Raw genomic sequence first — 13,646 nt, forward strand, 5'->3', positions numbered from 1 at the left:
AGAACTTCGGGTATAGGAGTGATGACATACTTTTGTTGGACACCGTATATTATTAGTTAAATTCAAAGAAGTTTATCTCTAGGAATGACCAGAAAGAATAATGAATTTTTTGAGTGCAAAAATTCTCATAAAACCACCTAAATAGTAATGGAAGGATTGCCATCTTTTCTGGTTGAAAGAGTACCTACTCTGTTGAAATCACAGTGCTTTTTGTATTAAACTATAGAAGACTTGAAAGGTTAGATTAATCTTCTGAAGACCTATCATTGGAACAACTGGTGTTGCTTGAACGATTACCAACTCTGTTTTCTCCTAAATCAAATCCTGTGTGAATCCCTTAAAATTTTTTCTACAATGTTAATAACTGAGAATATGTTTTTACTTACTTCTTTGCACAGATGTGTTAACTGATTCTTTGTTTCTGTCCCCCACAGATGAAACCTGAAGCATCATTTTTATTTGGCAGCAAATTTGAAAGGAAACTAGTAGGAAGTATCCTAAAAGAAAGAGGCAAAGGAGATATTCATGGGGATAAAGATATTGTGTCCAAACAAACTGAGCCAATCCGAATTAAAATCTTTGAAGGAGGGTAAGGAAACATAAATAGAAATGTAAAATCAATTCAATTGTATTTCAAGGTAAATGCTCCTGCCTGGGCAAGACATTGAGAGAAATGGAGTTCCCATGTACCTGCCTGGTATGTTATTTTTCAATGCACAGCTCAATAGTGTTGCTGGCTTTTGCGAAAGATAATGAAGTCAATGCCCTTGTGTTAAGGTCTGCTATGCCATTAATGCAAATGTGCTTGTTATATATGTTATAAGCATCCTTCCTAATTTGCCAGAGCCCTCCTTTACGTAGTGAAATTGGTGAAATTGATGGGCTTTTGATGACCTCTAGCTTTGTTCTTTCTTTAACATTCTTCTCATGCACATATTTTTATTTTCAATTGAAATATTTTGTACTACTTAAAATGCTTAAATCAAGCACATTTATTTTTAGACAATAAAATAGTCATATATTTGAAAATGTTGACTTTTGAACTACAGACATTTCTTATAATAATAAGAATCATATTAGCTATATGAAGTCCCTTAGGGACATTACATAGATAAATATATATGGGTAATTGCATTAGACATTTTAATAGAAATGTCTTACCAATCATATCCTATAAAGGTCAAAGTAGAGCATTAAGCAAAATCAAATTTTAAAACATTAACAATTATTGGGATTTCAGTTATATTGAAACTAGCCATAGATTTGCAATAGATGTGTTTCATATTATGTTTTCCTTGAGTTCATTCTAATTATATTTAAATAACTCTAGAATTGTGTTTTTGCATAAATCTATAAAATGTTAGCTGTTCAGATATTTGAGTTGATTATTTCTTTCATAGTTTTTAGTACCTAGTGGAGCAATTGCTGAGAGAGAGGTCAGGAAACTTTTGTTTTTATGCTAGGATTTCCACTTCACTATCTTTGTGTACCTACCATTTCTCTCAGTAAAACAAGTGTTTTTGTATTCTCCATGAAGATTTTATCATTTGAATCTCTTTCAAACTCTCATCTTCTAGTACAAAGGAGAGAAATGTAGCTTTTATCTTTCTCCAGAGACTGAGGGTCACTGTTCCTGAATCAACACTCCCACATTCAACAGTCTTCTTCATAGCAGGGCATTTGCACTTCTAGTGTAGAGAGACCTTCCAGTAGAGTTGCTGTATGCTTTGGGGAACCACATCTCTACTAAGGAAGGAAGCAAGTGAAAAAGCGTATGTGCATACTTTATCACTGTGTTTTGATCATCTGAAAGGATTGTGCTTATGTTTCATTTTCTCCTCCCTTTCATTAGTCTATATAATGGGTCATATTTTTCTTAATTACTTAACTAAGGACTTAACCTGAACATGATAGTAGATAGGTTTACATTTCAATAAATATGAATCTCCTTTGAAAAGTAGGTTTGAGAGGAGATGTCTTTTGTTATATTATTAGCATTAGAAATTAGTATAGTATTAGAAAGGAGAGAAGAGGAGAAATTATTTATTCTTGATATTGTCCAATTTCTTATATTGACTTTGTTAGGTTTGACTTTGCCAATTTCTTACATTGACATTGTTCAGAATATTTTTATATTTATTTCCCTTAAATTAGTTAATTACTTTATGAAATTCAATCTATTGTTTTTGTTCCCAGCTTTTCATTTGTACAAGTTAGTTCTCATATATTGTTAAGGATTATCTAATTTTTTCACTATATTCAAAAGGAAATTTGCTTGATTTATATTTATTTATATCCCATTTCCTATAGGACTATATTGGGCTTAAAGGACATCTCCCTAGAGAAAATTAACTTTTTCTAGCACAATTTCCTTGGGTTTTAATCCCTCAGTACATTTCACTAAGTTAGAGATAATATTTTATGAGAATCTAGCTGTCCCAGTCATTTAATGGCAACACATTATATCAGTGAAGAAGTTCAGATTATCTTGATATCTAGGGACAAGAGCAGTTTGGATTTCTACTATAAAGGAGCTGGGGAGCATTCAAGAAAGCTCAGCTGCATGGCTAGTTGATCATTCCTTTGTCTATGTTTTGATAAAAATCTTGCCTATTAATCAATCAACAAGCATTAATTAATCACGCTTACATGACAGGCACCATGCTAAGGTCCTGAACCTGGCAATAGGCTTTACAATTAAATGTCTGTTTAGTGGCTGATATAAAGTAACTTCTGCAGTAAAATGAGTGGTTTAGGGTCATGTATGGATTTCACCTGAAAATCCTAGGATTTTAGGAACTTTTGAGATTGAAATTCCTTTTGTTCAAATTGATAAGTTTCTCTAGAGCAGAAAGGAGAGTGGGTGGTGGGAGGGGATGTGGTAGTGCCTTTCTTCTGGGCAGAGTTCTTAAATCTGTCTGTAAGCATCATATATCCCTTAGCATTCTTATGATGAAGTTTATAGACCCCTTTCAGAATAATATTTTTTAAAATAATTGAAAGAAATGTTAAATTGCAGTTAGTGGCTGATGAAAATGAAGTACATTTCCCATCTATATTCATAGACTCCCTGAAATCTATACCTGAACACCCAAGAGGAATCCATGGCTCCCAGATTAAGAATCTCTGTTTCAACTTGAAAATAAAAGCCTTGAATATTCAAAATTTGTAATTCTAGTGCCTTTCACAAAACATATCATGGATGAAAATGTTGGGGATTTTGTATGGTATCTTTCTCTCTGATACCAAAAATATGCCTCCATAGTATATCTAGAATTATCAGCTAGATAATATTAGGCCTAAAGTTTTATCTTAGATTCTAGTCCAGAGTTTGGCATCTGATAACTGTTTTAATAAATGCTTGTTGATTCAGAGATAAGTATTAAAAGTGACAAATAATAAGTGGAATATTCAGTGAATGACTACTATGCATTCTGACATTTCATGTTTGTTTCCTTCTGGGTCAAAAGTAGGGGTTAGCCCCTCAAAACTCTTAGAAATGGATGGAAATTTGTGTGAGGGGAAATGATGCCCTGTTTCCTGACCAGATTTCATCATGTAATATGTTTTGTCAGAAAGTCTTTTGAATTTTAGGAGACCCTTTCCTAAGGATTTATATTCTATCAGGGAAGAGCTGATCAAATCTGCAGACAACAGTTGGTGAGCTGAGCAAGCTCAGTCAATTTAAGCTGGCAGTTTGCTAAGAGTTACTGTGTTGCCAGGGTTTCAAAAATAGAGTTAAGAGTTGAAATGAAGAATTCTATTATCGGTTCTACTTCTTTTTAGCAAATTTACTGATATATCTTTCTCTCTGTGTGTGTGTGTATGTGTGTGTGTGTGTGTGTGTGTGTGTGTGTGTGTGTGTGTGAAGTGTGTTATATACATACTTCAGAAAATGTCATTGCATTAAAAAAGGATATATGGTGGTTCAAATGTGTTTGCATATTTTATTTGTTATCTGTTGTCTTAAGGCAGTACTGGCAACCAAAAACAATAATGCATAAATTTCCAACCTTTCACTTCAGTGAACTCATTTAAAAATCTGTACTCTCCACATCCATATTCATTTATATATTCATAGTCAGAATAACTTTTATTGTGATATTTAAGCCAATTTACTTCTGAGATATGACAAGCCTATCAAGGAAGTAGTTTTCAATAAGGTAGCATTCCATTCCAATGCTATAGCCAGATTTTGGTTATTTCATCTTTTTTGTTTTCCAAATTTCTAATTTCACATCATTCATATTACTAATAAGAATATGTGAATGGTTGTTGCTAAAAAAAAAAAAAAGCTTTGTGAAAATTTATAATGTTGCATTTAATTGTTTTATAATATGCTTCAAAATATGTTCAAAAATATCTTGTACTTTCTCTTTCTGACAGATATAAGTCAAATGAGGAGTATGTCTATGTTAGGGGACGTGGACGAGGAAAGTACATTTGTGAAGAATGTGGGATTCGCTGTAAGAAGCCCAGCATGCTCAAAAAACATATTCGCACACATACTGATGTACGGCCTTATGTATGCAAGTTATGTAACTTTGCCTTCAAAACAAAAGGTACATGCATGTTGTTTTTTGGAAGAAAAAAATGGCTTTGACTCTGGCTACTTAAAGTTCTGATCTTTTTCATTTCCATCTTTCATCAATTATGAGGTAGTTTCATTTATGACAGTATGACTCCATGAAATGTCTTCTCTCCCTCAACTAAGTGATCAAAGAATGCATGTAAGACTATGAGACTCCATGAATCACTTGATTAAAAGCCATAGGTTTAGGCCAGCTATCTGCTAAGGAAGTAGCATGAAAACTGCCCGGGCAAATATGACTTCATGTTAGAAATGTTATGTGGTTTGGGTTGTAATTGCAGCAAATATTGAAATGATATGGGGAGACAACATATGCGGTGGCATAGAAGTAAAGCAGCAATTGAAACAGAAAAGCATGTGCTCATGGTCTTTACAGTGGGTCAGTTTCAAGCTTATAAATAATGTACAGATCCATAGACTCCCAAGTGGGCTCCTCCATCCAGAGTTGCATTAATTATGCATAGAGATTTGATAGCTTGTATTCACATGTATTTATTAGCAGAGAGAAAATCTTCCATTTACTACTCTGAAACCACAGCTAATGTTATCTCTTTAAAACGAGGATTTGCCTTATAAATATACTTTTTTTAAATTAAAAAAAAATGTGTATTCATTAAGACAATTACAGAAAACATTTCACAGAGGAAGCATTGCTGAGTCTGTTTCTGCTAATTTTTTTTTTTTTTTTTACATCATGAGAACTTTTCTAACTCCAAAATCCTAAACATATAGACAGTAGTGACTGAGACAGTGGTTTCGACTTCATTATAAATGTACTTTGCATTAGCACTAATGGATCTGACCACTCTCTGCCATAATTTTCAATGGGTTGATTTTAAAATCTTCATACCGGAACAATCTTTACCACTGCTTATCAAGAAGTCAGACAACATACAAGTTGGTAGAGGAACATGTTAATATACCCATCACTGAAGTTCTAGATTTATAGCTAAAAATTGTGACTTATTTTCCAGGATTTTCTGATACAAGACTGTGTTATTCACCCTAGCTCCTCAAGCAATTTCATTTAAAAATCCTTGTTTATGAATCACATGCCTGAATCTCCTTCCAGATATCTCTCTCTGTCTCTCTGTGTCTCTGTCTGTCTTTCTCTCACACCCCACCACACACATAGTCCCTGTCCTATCCTGTCCTGTCCTGTCCTTTTCTTTTTTCCCCCATCCCCCTTCATTCCTCCATCTTCCCTCCTCTCCCTCTGCCTTCCTTTCTCCCATTTCCTCCCTTCTCCTCTCTCTCTTCCTTCTTTCTATTTTTTCTTCTTTACTTCTTTTTCCTTTTCTTCTTTTTTTCTTTTCTTCCTTCCTCTCTCTCTCCCTCCCTTCTTCCTTCTTTTCTTCCTTTCTTCTTTTTTCTTTCTATTTTAGATAGACACATAAATATATCTTAAAGCAGAAATGGCAATTCTAACCTTCCCATTAGTTTAGTTAGGGCTTCCTGTTAAAGAAATCTACTTTCCTAGGCTAGCCTATCTACACCTTTTTTTTCCCACTACTGAAAACCACCTGAAACTGGACCAGACCTCACAGAACCTTCCCTTTTATGTTGGTCACTCATTACCTCCCAAGGTGGATCATTCAGTTTCCATTTGCTTGTTCTAAAGTCTATACATGTCTTAAAAATCTGAATTTGTTTCTAAGATAGTAAAAAAAATATTTGTTTTTTTACATACATCCCTCCTTTTACTCTCATAATAAAACATATTTTAGTGTTGTTAGACTCCCAGGGATTAAGACTTGAGGCAAGAACAGTTTCTCAATTTGAGGGGACACTACTGTAAATTTATCCCAGTTTGGGGTTTCCCAAAATTCCTGACCAATCCATTCCTCATTGGTCTCTATCTTCATCTAGGAAATTTAACAAAACATATGAAATCTAAAGCACACATGAAAAAATGTCTGGAGCTGGGAGTATCAATGACATCAGTGGATGATACAGAAACTGAAGAAGCAGGTAGGCCACAGCTTAACTTACCAACCTTTACGCAATCCAATTGAGTCATTCATACTTGGGTTTTTATGGTTAAAGGGATAAAATTGGTTTAGGTTAAAACTTTAAAAAAATAAAATTTTTTTCACTTTAGTAAACACTAAAGATTGAACCTACAACTATTTTTTGAAATCATAGTGAAGAAGCGTATGTAGCTAAAATTTATTTAAAAAAAAGATACTGTAAAGTATCTTTTTTTAGAATTATGGTGAAATAAACTGATAGTAAAAATAGTGCAACTGAAGCTTTTGGGGGGGAAAACATTGAAGAAGATTCTACTTTATTATGTCCATTATTAAGAACTCACTCTTAGTTGAACAAACCCATCACTGAAAAGTGGAATAATTGAAATTTATTTTGGCCATATACTTAGAACACAATCCTCTTCTAAATCTGTGTCCTTCTGGATAGGAATGTATCTCCTCCAATCCTCAATATCATCCTGTAAGAGATCAACCAACAAGTACTAAATGTTTTGTATATGTAAGACAGTGTTCATTGGATTCTGGGGAAAATCTGATAGTCCCTGCCTTCACAGGGGACTTTTTATCCATAAGGATATAGGAGATTCATATAAAAATAATAATACATTATAGCATATGCTAAGTATTATATGTAGTTGTTAGGATTGGTCTAGGAGCCAAGTGCCATAAATCATCCCAGAAAATAGTCTACCTTGTAAGCAATGAGCAAGACTTGTTAGAGGGAGGTAGTAGGATTCTGAAACAAGTTTTGACTATGATTATTATTTGTATCTCATTCTCTACTACCTTTATCAATTATTTCAGAAAATATTGAAGATTTGCACAAGGGGACAGAGAAGAGTAGCATGTCAGGCATTTCAACTGACCATCAGTTTTCTGATGCTGAAGAATCAGATGGTGAAGATGGAGATGATAATGATGATGAGGATGAAGATGACGATGAATTTGATGACCAAGGAGACTTGACACCAAAAACAAGATCAAGAAGCACTAGTCCACAACCACCCAGATTCTCTTCATTGCCTGTAAATGTTGGAGCTGTATCCCACAGGGCTCCTACTGATGTTTCAATGGGGCATTCTTCGCTGATCAGTTACTTAGTTACTTTACCTAGTATTCAAGTCACCCAGCTTATGACATCAAGTGACTCATGTGAAGATACACAGATGACACAGTATCAGAGATTGTTCCAGAGCAAAAGTACTGATTCAGAGCCAGACAAAGACAGGCTTGATATACCCAGTTGTATGGATGAAGAGTACATGCTTTCTTCAGAACCTAGCTCCTCTCCTAGGGACTTTTCTCCCTCAAGCCGACAGTCTTCACCTGGATATGATTCTTCACCCTGTCGAGATAATTCACCAAATAGGTATTTAATGCCCAAAGGGGATTTATCACCCAGAAGACATTTGTCACCAAGGAGAGATCTTTCGCCCATGAGACATCTTTCACCCAGAAAAGAAGCTGCATTGAGGAGAGAGATATCATCAAGAGATGTTTCACCCAGGCGCCATCTGTCACCAAGGAGGCCCTTGTCACCCGGGAAAGATATAGTGGGTAGAAGAGACCTATCACCCAGAAGAGAGAGAAGATATATGCCCACTATTAGAGCACCATCACCCAGAAGGGCTATATATCATAATTCACCATTGTCCATGGGGCCGTATTTGCAATCCGAGCCAGTTTTGTTGGGACCTACTGTAAGTATGAAATATATGTATTTAATATACACGTAAGAACCAAGACATTGAAGACCCTCTATAACAAGCCATTGTAGAGTGGAATTCATGATAGCTTAAGGATGTCTTAGGGAAGATGGGTGAAGTTAGATTAAAAAAAAGACACTGAGAAACATTTTAAAATCCATTTAAAAGACACCACATACTCATATAAGTAAATACAAATGACATTCAATTTAAATGTACTAGCAAATTGTTATAACAAAAGCTTGAAATGTTATAGCAGGTCTCCAATGTATTTTTATTTAATAATTGTTGTAGCTTTTCCTAACTACTTTTTGAAATTTATTTATTAGTAATATGAATTAAACTAGGCTAAGAAACATTTTTTTAAACAGGAGCTTTAAAACTATCTGAACTCATTATGGCATTTATACAAATCTTACCTAGGTGGAAGATTACATCTCAACCTCATATTTTAATGTCATGATTTAAAAATCCACTATCATCACAGGTGAATGAATTTTCAAAATCAGTGACATCAGAGAAGGGGAAAAAATGCACATGTTATTTATGAGGGAAATGTGGGGGGGGCATAAGAACAGGTCATTTGGGTGACCTATATCAGCTTTTTCTTTTTCTTCTTCCTTTTTGTAGTCACTTAATGTGGTCAGAATGAAGAAATGGAAAAAAAGATGTCTAAAAGTGTCTATAAAGCTAGAAGGAGCTAGTAGACCTAAAGGAGAAGCTAAGGATAATAACTAGATAAACTAAGAAAAAAATCAAAGATAAAAAAATTAGGGATGAAGCTAGTAGAGCTAGGGGGAAGTTTTTAGAGCTATAACTTGATAATTATTGGTTAAGTAGGTGATGATGTAAATAGAGTATATGTGGAGTCAGGAAGACTTATTTTTCTGAATTCAAATTGGCCTTAAACATTTCTACCGTGTATTTCTGAACAAGTCACTTAGCACTGTTCACCTCAGTTTCTTCATCTGTAAATTGAGCTGCAGAAGGAAATGGCAAATGACTTCAATATCTTTTCCAAGTATATCCCAAATAGGGTCACAAAGAGTGGGACAGAACAATAATAACAAATAAATATCAGTAATAAATAAAATAATAACAAATAAATATCAGTAAGTTTTTAGTAAGTGCCTACTATATGGAAAATACTGTGCAAAGTGCTAGGAGTAGACATAGAAATAAAATAATCCCTGTCCTGAGGAGCTTGATTGCTATGACTGGAGGAGGAGGAAAGATAATATGTGGTCATATAAGTAAATTCGAAATATATTCTAAGTAAATACACTAGCAAATCATTTTGTGGGGAAAGGGGAAGAAAATAAGTATTAAAATAAGCACTATATACCAAGCATTGTGTTAAAAACTTTACAAATATTAAAACATTTGATTCTCACACGAACCCTGTAATGTAGATGCTATTACTCTCCCCATTTTATACTTTAGGAAACTGAGGCAGGCAGGTTAGGTGTCTTGGCCAATGTCACACAGATATTGTGTCACAAATAACATTTGAACTAGGGTGCTCCTGACTCTCAGTCTAGTGCTCTATCCACTGCATTACCTAACTGCCTGTATTGTGTCAACATTTAGTGAATACTTATTAATTAACTACTGGCATTGATTCAACAGAAACAAAACAACAATACTAATAAGGATTTACTGGAATGGTATAATACTATAAAACCTATAATAAAAGGAATTCTCTATTTCTACTCACTTTTGACATTGAAAAATATAATCTGGCTGTTTGATCAATGCTTTTTCCAATAATAATACTGATAAAGATGATGATGATGATGATGATAATGGCCATCATCATAAAACTATATACACTTTGTATAAACAAGAGGGACTAACTGCTTTTTATAGTTTGCTCATTTCAAATGGACCTTTCCCCTCTAATATTTGTACCCTTTACTGTAACAACCCTCCCGCTTTCTTGTGTTGTAAAATAACATAGTCATTAGCATGCAAGAATATACAGTGTGGGGAAGCAATTACCTAGCCACTCATTCTTGCACATTACTGTTCCAGTGATTAGTTTCTTCAACTTTCTGCCTTTCTCCTCACCATTAATACAAGCTTCCCCTTTTAGTGAGGAGAACTGAGCTATGAGCTTAAATAATATAATTTCTAAACTTGAGAAACAAGTACCTGGTGCATTCATGCCTCTCCCTGCTATATCCTGACATGAACATAATCTTCCCAGTTTGCATAATATGCAGTTGTTGCAGAAAAATCCATGACAACCAAGCCATCATTTGTAACTGGTGAATTAGATAGCCAAAGCCAAGAAAAGGAGGTAAATTACCATTGAGTCACTGGCTGTGGCATTTTGGCAGCACTAAGTAGGAAGGTGGGAACTTCAGCATTTGATGCTGTGGCAGTGTGAATAGAGAGCTATAAATTCCCAGAAGTGCTTGATACAGTATCTGATGTCTAAGATGCTTTCCTGGGTACAGTGGAGATTCCTAGAGGTATAATGATGCTGGTGGAAGTGTGTGAGACATAGCTCACCATGAGCATTGTGATAGTTCCTGTTATAACATATACCCCATACATACTTATTGTGGTATTTATGACATGTCAAACCAATTTCAATAAAATGTGATTTTAAAAACTATGCCTTTTGTGCAAGTGCACTGTGATTAGCACAAATAGCAGCAACCCACAGCCATCTTGGGCAAAGGAATGGAGGGGGTGGATAAAGAGAGTTCATCTAATTTTTGGATGAATGCCCAGAAAACTGTCATTGGAAATAGGGTAGTTTTATTAGTCATTGAGTTTGTGCCAAAATCATTTTAAAAAACACTAGCTTACCCATGATTGCAGTTTAAAATAAAGCAGAATGCAATTGCATTAAAAAGGTTAAAATTTTGAGAAAAATATTCTGATTTTCAGACTTTGCAATCACTCCCTTAAACAGGAACATTTGTCCCTCCCTCCACGCCTATGGCTCCTACAGGGATTAAGGAATAATATCTTGTGATTGTTTCTTATGTCTTTTTTTTTTTTTGGCATGTTTCCCCAGAGAAGAAAAGGGAGGAATTTCTCCATTCTAGAATTGAATGAAAAAGAATACTTGCTAAATGTAAAAGAATAGAATTTGCCATAGAGGAGATGTTTTTCTCCTGTGATATACCTATTGTAATTAAATGTCTCCATTATCCTCTCCCCAAGAATTAGATATTAAATACTAAAGAAATGACTAAGGGTACCAGTAATATTAAATGTTGTTTAATATGTTTGCATATCTACAATATGCTGGTGACAGTCTAGAGTGTAGATACTGAATATGGTACCTTTTAAGTAGAATGTAAGCTTCTGGAGGGAAGGGACTATCTCCTTTTTTCCCCTTTGTATCCTCAATATCTTAAAACAGAGCCTAGGCTATCAAAAAAACTAAATAAATGTTTATTGATTAGCTAATTGGTGATAACTGGCATAGCCAAAGTCCCTAAGAAAAGTCAGCCTTTTGTTAGTTGCCCTTCCTAGTTTAGATATAGTTTTAAAAGAATTGACTCTCTTATAGAACTTTAGCCATTTCCCCCTCAAATTTTTTTTCTTTTTTCATTTAGATGTTTTCTGTGTAAATAGAAAATTTGCAAGAGGTAGGAGTAATATGCTTCAGCCCTTAAAATAGAACAGTCATTTTTTTTTTATGCATTGCAGTAGCATACTAAGAGATATAAAATTTTACTTGGGTCTCATTAGCCCATGGTTTTTACCATGAGCATTATGTTTGTACAGGTCAAGTTAATTGGAAAGTCTTGTCAAGATTGAACTCAGTGCCACATTTAGATGCTGAAGATATCATTGGATGAGAGGATATTTTAATGTTTTATGATTATAATAACTTATAGTCATAATGCATATTTGATAGTTATATAGTATGAAATCTATACTTAGTTGGGAGGCTACCCTTGGTACTATTGGAAAATAGCCTGTCATTGCACATTTGGCACTATGTGTGACATATAGTGTCAGATCAAAAGAGAGTGGCCAGTTCTTGCATTAGACTAATAAAATATAACTTTTTTTTTAATCTGAGAAGAAATTTTGTCATATGGGATGGAGTAGAAATATTTTGAAACAGTGGATAATAGCACTTTGATGCATATTTGTATAAAAACATGATGCCTGCATTTCATACTAATAGAACTTTTTCTTGACTAGAGAAATATAGTAGCAAAGGAAGGCAGAATAGCCTTGAAGTTAGGAAAAAAAATTAGTTCAAATCTTTGCTCTGACATCTATAGGCTAAGTGACATTGGTTATATCATTAAATTTCTTAGTATTCTAGGCAGCATTTTAAGACTATGAGTTGCAAATCTTCATCATTGAAAGAAGTTTCTATAATAAGAGTTTTCTACATTGATGAAGCTAGAAGTTCTGTGTAAACTCTACCCTAAAACATGAATTATGACTTGAATAAGTATTCTCATCTTTACCTTTTGTAGCATATGTAGCTCAGGTAGTTTTTGAACTATAGTCCAGCAAATTTCATTGTGATTTTATTTATGTATATCAAAGGCTTGCCCTCATTGTTCTTTACATATCCTTCCTTAACACACACACACACACACACACACACACACACACACACACACACACACACACACACTTTCACTGAAAGTACTGCTACAACATTTTATTTTTTGCTATAGCATTTTTAAACTTGAAATCACAAACCTCAAGTTCAAATCTTAACTCAGTAGTTTAATGCATGTATGACACTGAATGTCACTCAACTCTGTGGGCCTTTGCTTCCTTAAGGAAATGAAGGAATACAAAAGGGATTTGGATAAGATATCCCCTAACATCTCTTCCGGCTCCAGAGCTTTATGTGTGCATGTTCATATACATCATAAAGACAGGAGCAATACTTGAGAATTCCAGTAATCATTCATGTGTGTCTGCATGTGCATGCCCCTCCGTGTGTGTGTCTGAAAAATCACAAAATGAAAAATTTGTAACAGTAGTTATCATGAACTATATTAAACATGTAACATGGGAGTATGTGAATTTATGTAGCTAAATGTGCACTGTCACCTTCATAGAGGATCGATGGGATTTTGAATATTTTGACTCTTGAGCAATGGACCCAGTGGTCTGATCCAGAAATATTTCAACACAGGGTCAATATAATGGTGTATCAAAATCATCTTTGTTTATCTTAAGTTCAGTAGTATCTCTCTCAGTTTTCAATATTCTTCAAAGATTACATACAGTGGATCAACAATTGTATCCACAAGGTACTATAGTGCCCTTGAATGGAGTTTGTCTAGATATGATGATTGAAATTCCTTTAAGTATTTTTTCCAGCATCTTTCCCTGTATAACTGTGGTGTAAATTCC

At 34.3% G+C, this 13,646-nt stretch overlaps 1 protein-coding gene across 9 annotated transcripts in view; it reads left to right on the forward strand.

Annotated features, from left to right (window-relative positions):
• Nucleotides 1-13,646, forward strand: part of HIVEP2 (HIVEP zinc finger 2) — a 265,730-nt gene that overhangs the window by 244,076 nt on the left and 8,008 nt on the right. For all 9 annotated transcript variants that reach the window (XM_074309664.1, XM_074309663.1, XM_074309662.1 and 6 more), the window contains 4 exons: nucleotides 435-589; nucleotides 4,387-4,562; nucleotides 6,461-6,562; nucleotides 7,387-8,282. In XM_074309664.1, the coding sequence (XP_074165765.1) occupies nucleotides 435-589; nucleotides 4,387-4,562; nucleotides 6,461-6,562; nucleotides 7,387-8,282 (1,329 nt within the window). The remainder of the gene's footprint in view (nucleotides 1-434; nucleotides 590-4,386; nucleotides 4,563-6,460; nucleotides 6,563-7,386; nucleotides 8,283-13,646) is intronic.

The sequence above is a fragment of the Sminthopsis crassicaudata genome, chromosome 4 (genome assembly GCF_048593235.1).
Source record: "Sminthopsis crassicaudata isolate SCR6 chromosome 4, ASM4859323v1, whole genome shotgun sequence".
Classification (NCBI taxonomy): domain Eukaryota; kingdom Metazoa; phylum Chordata; class Mammalia; order Dasyuromorphia; family Dasyuridae; genus Sminthopsis; species Sminthopsis crassicaudata.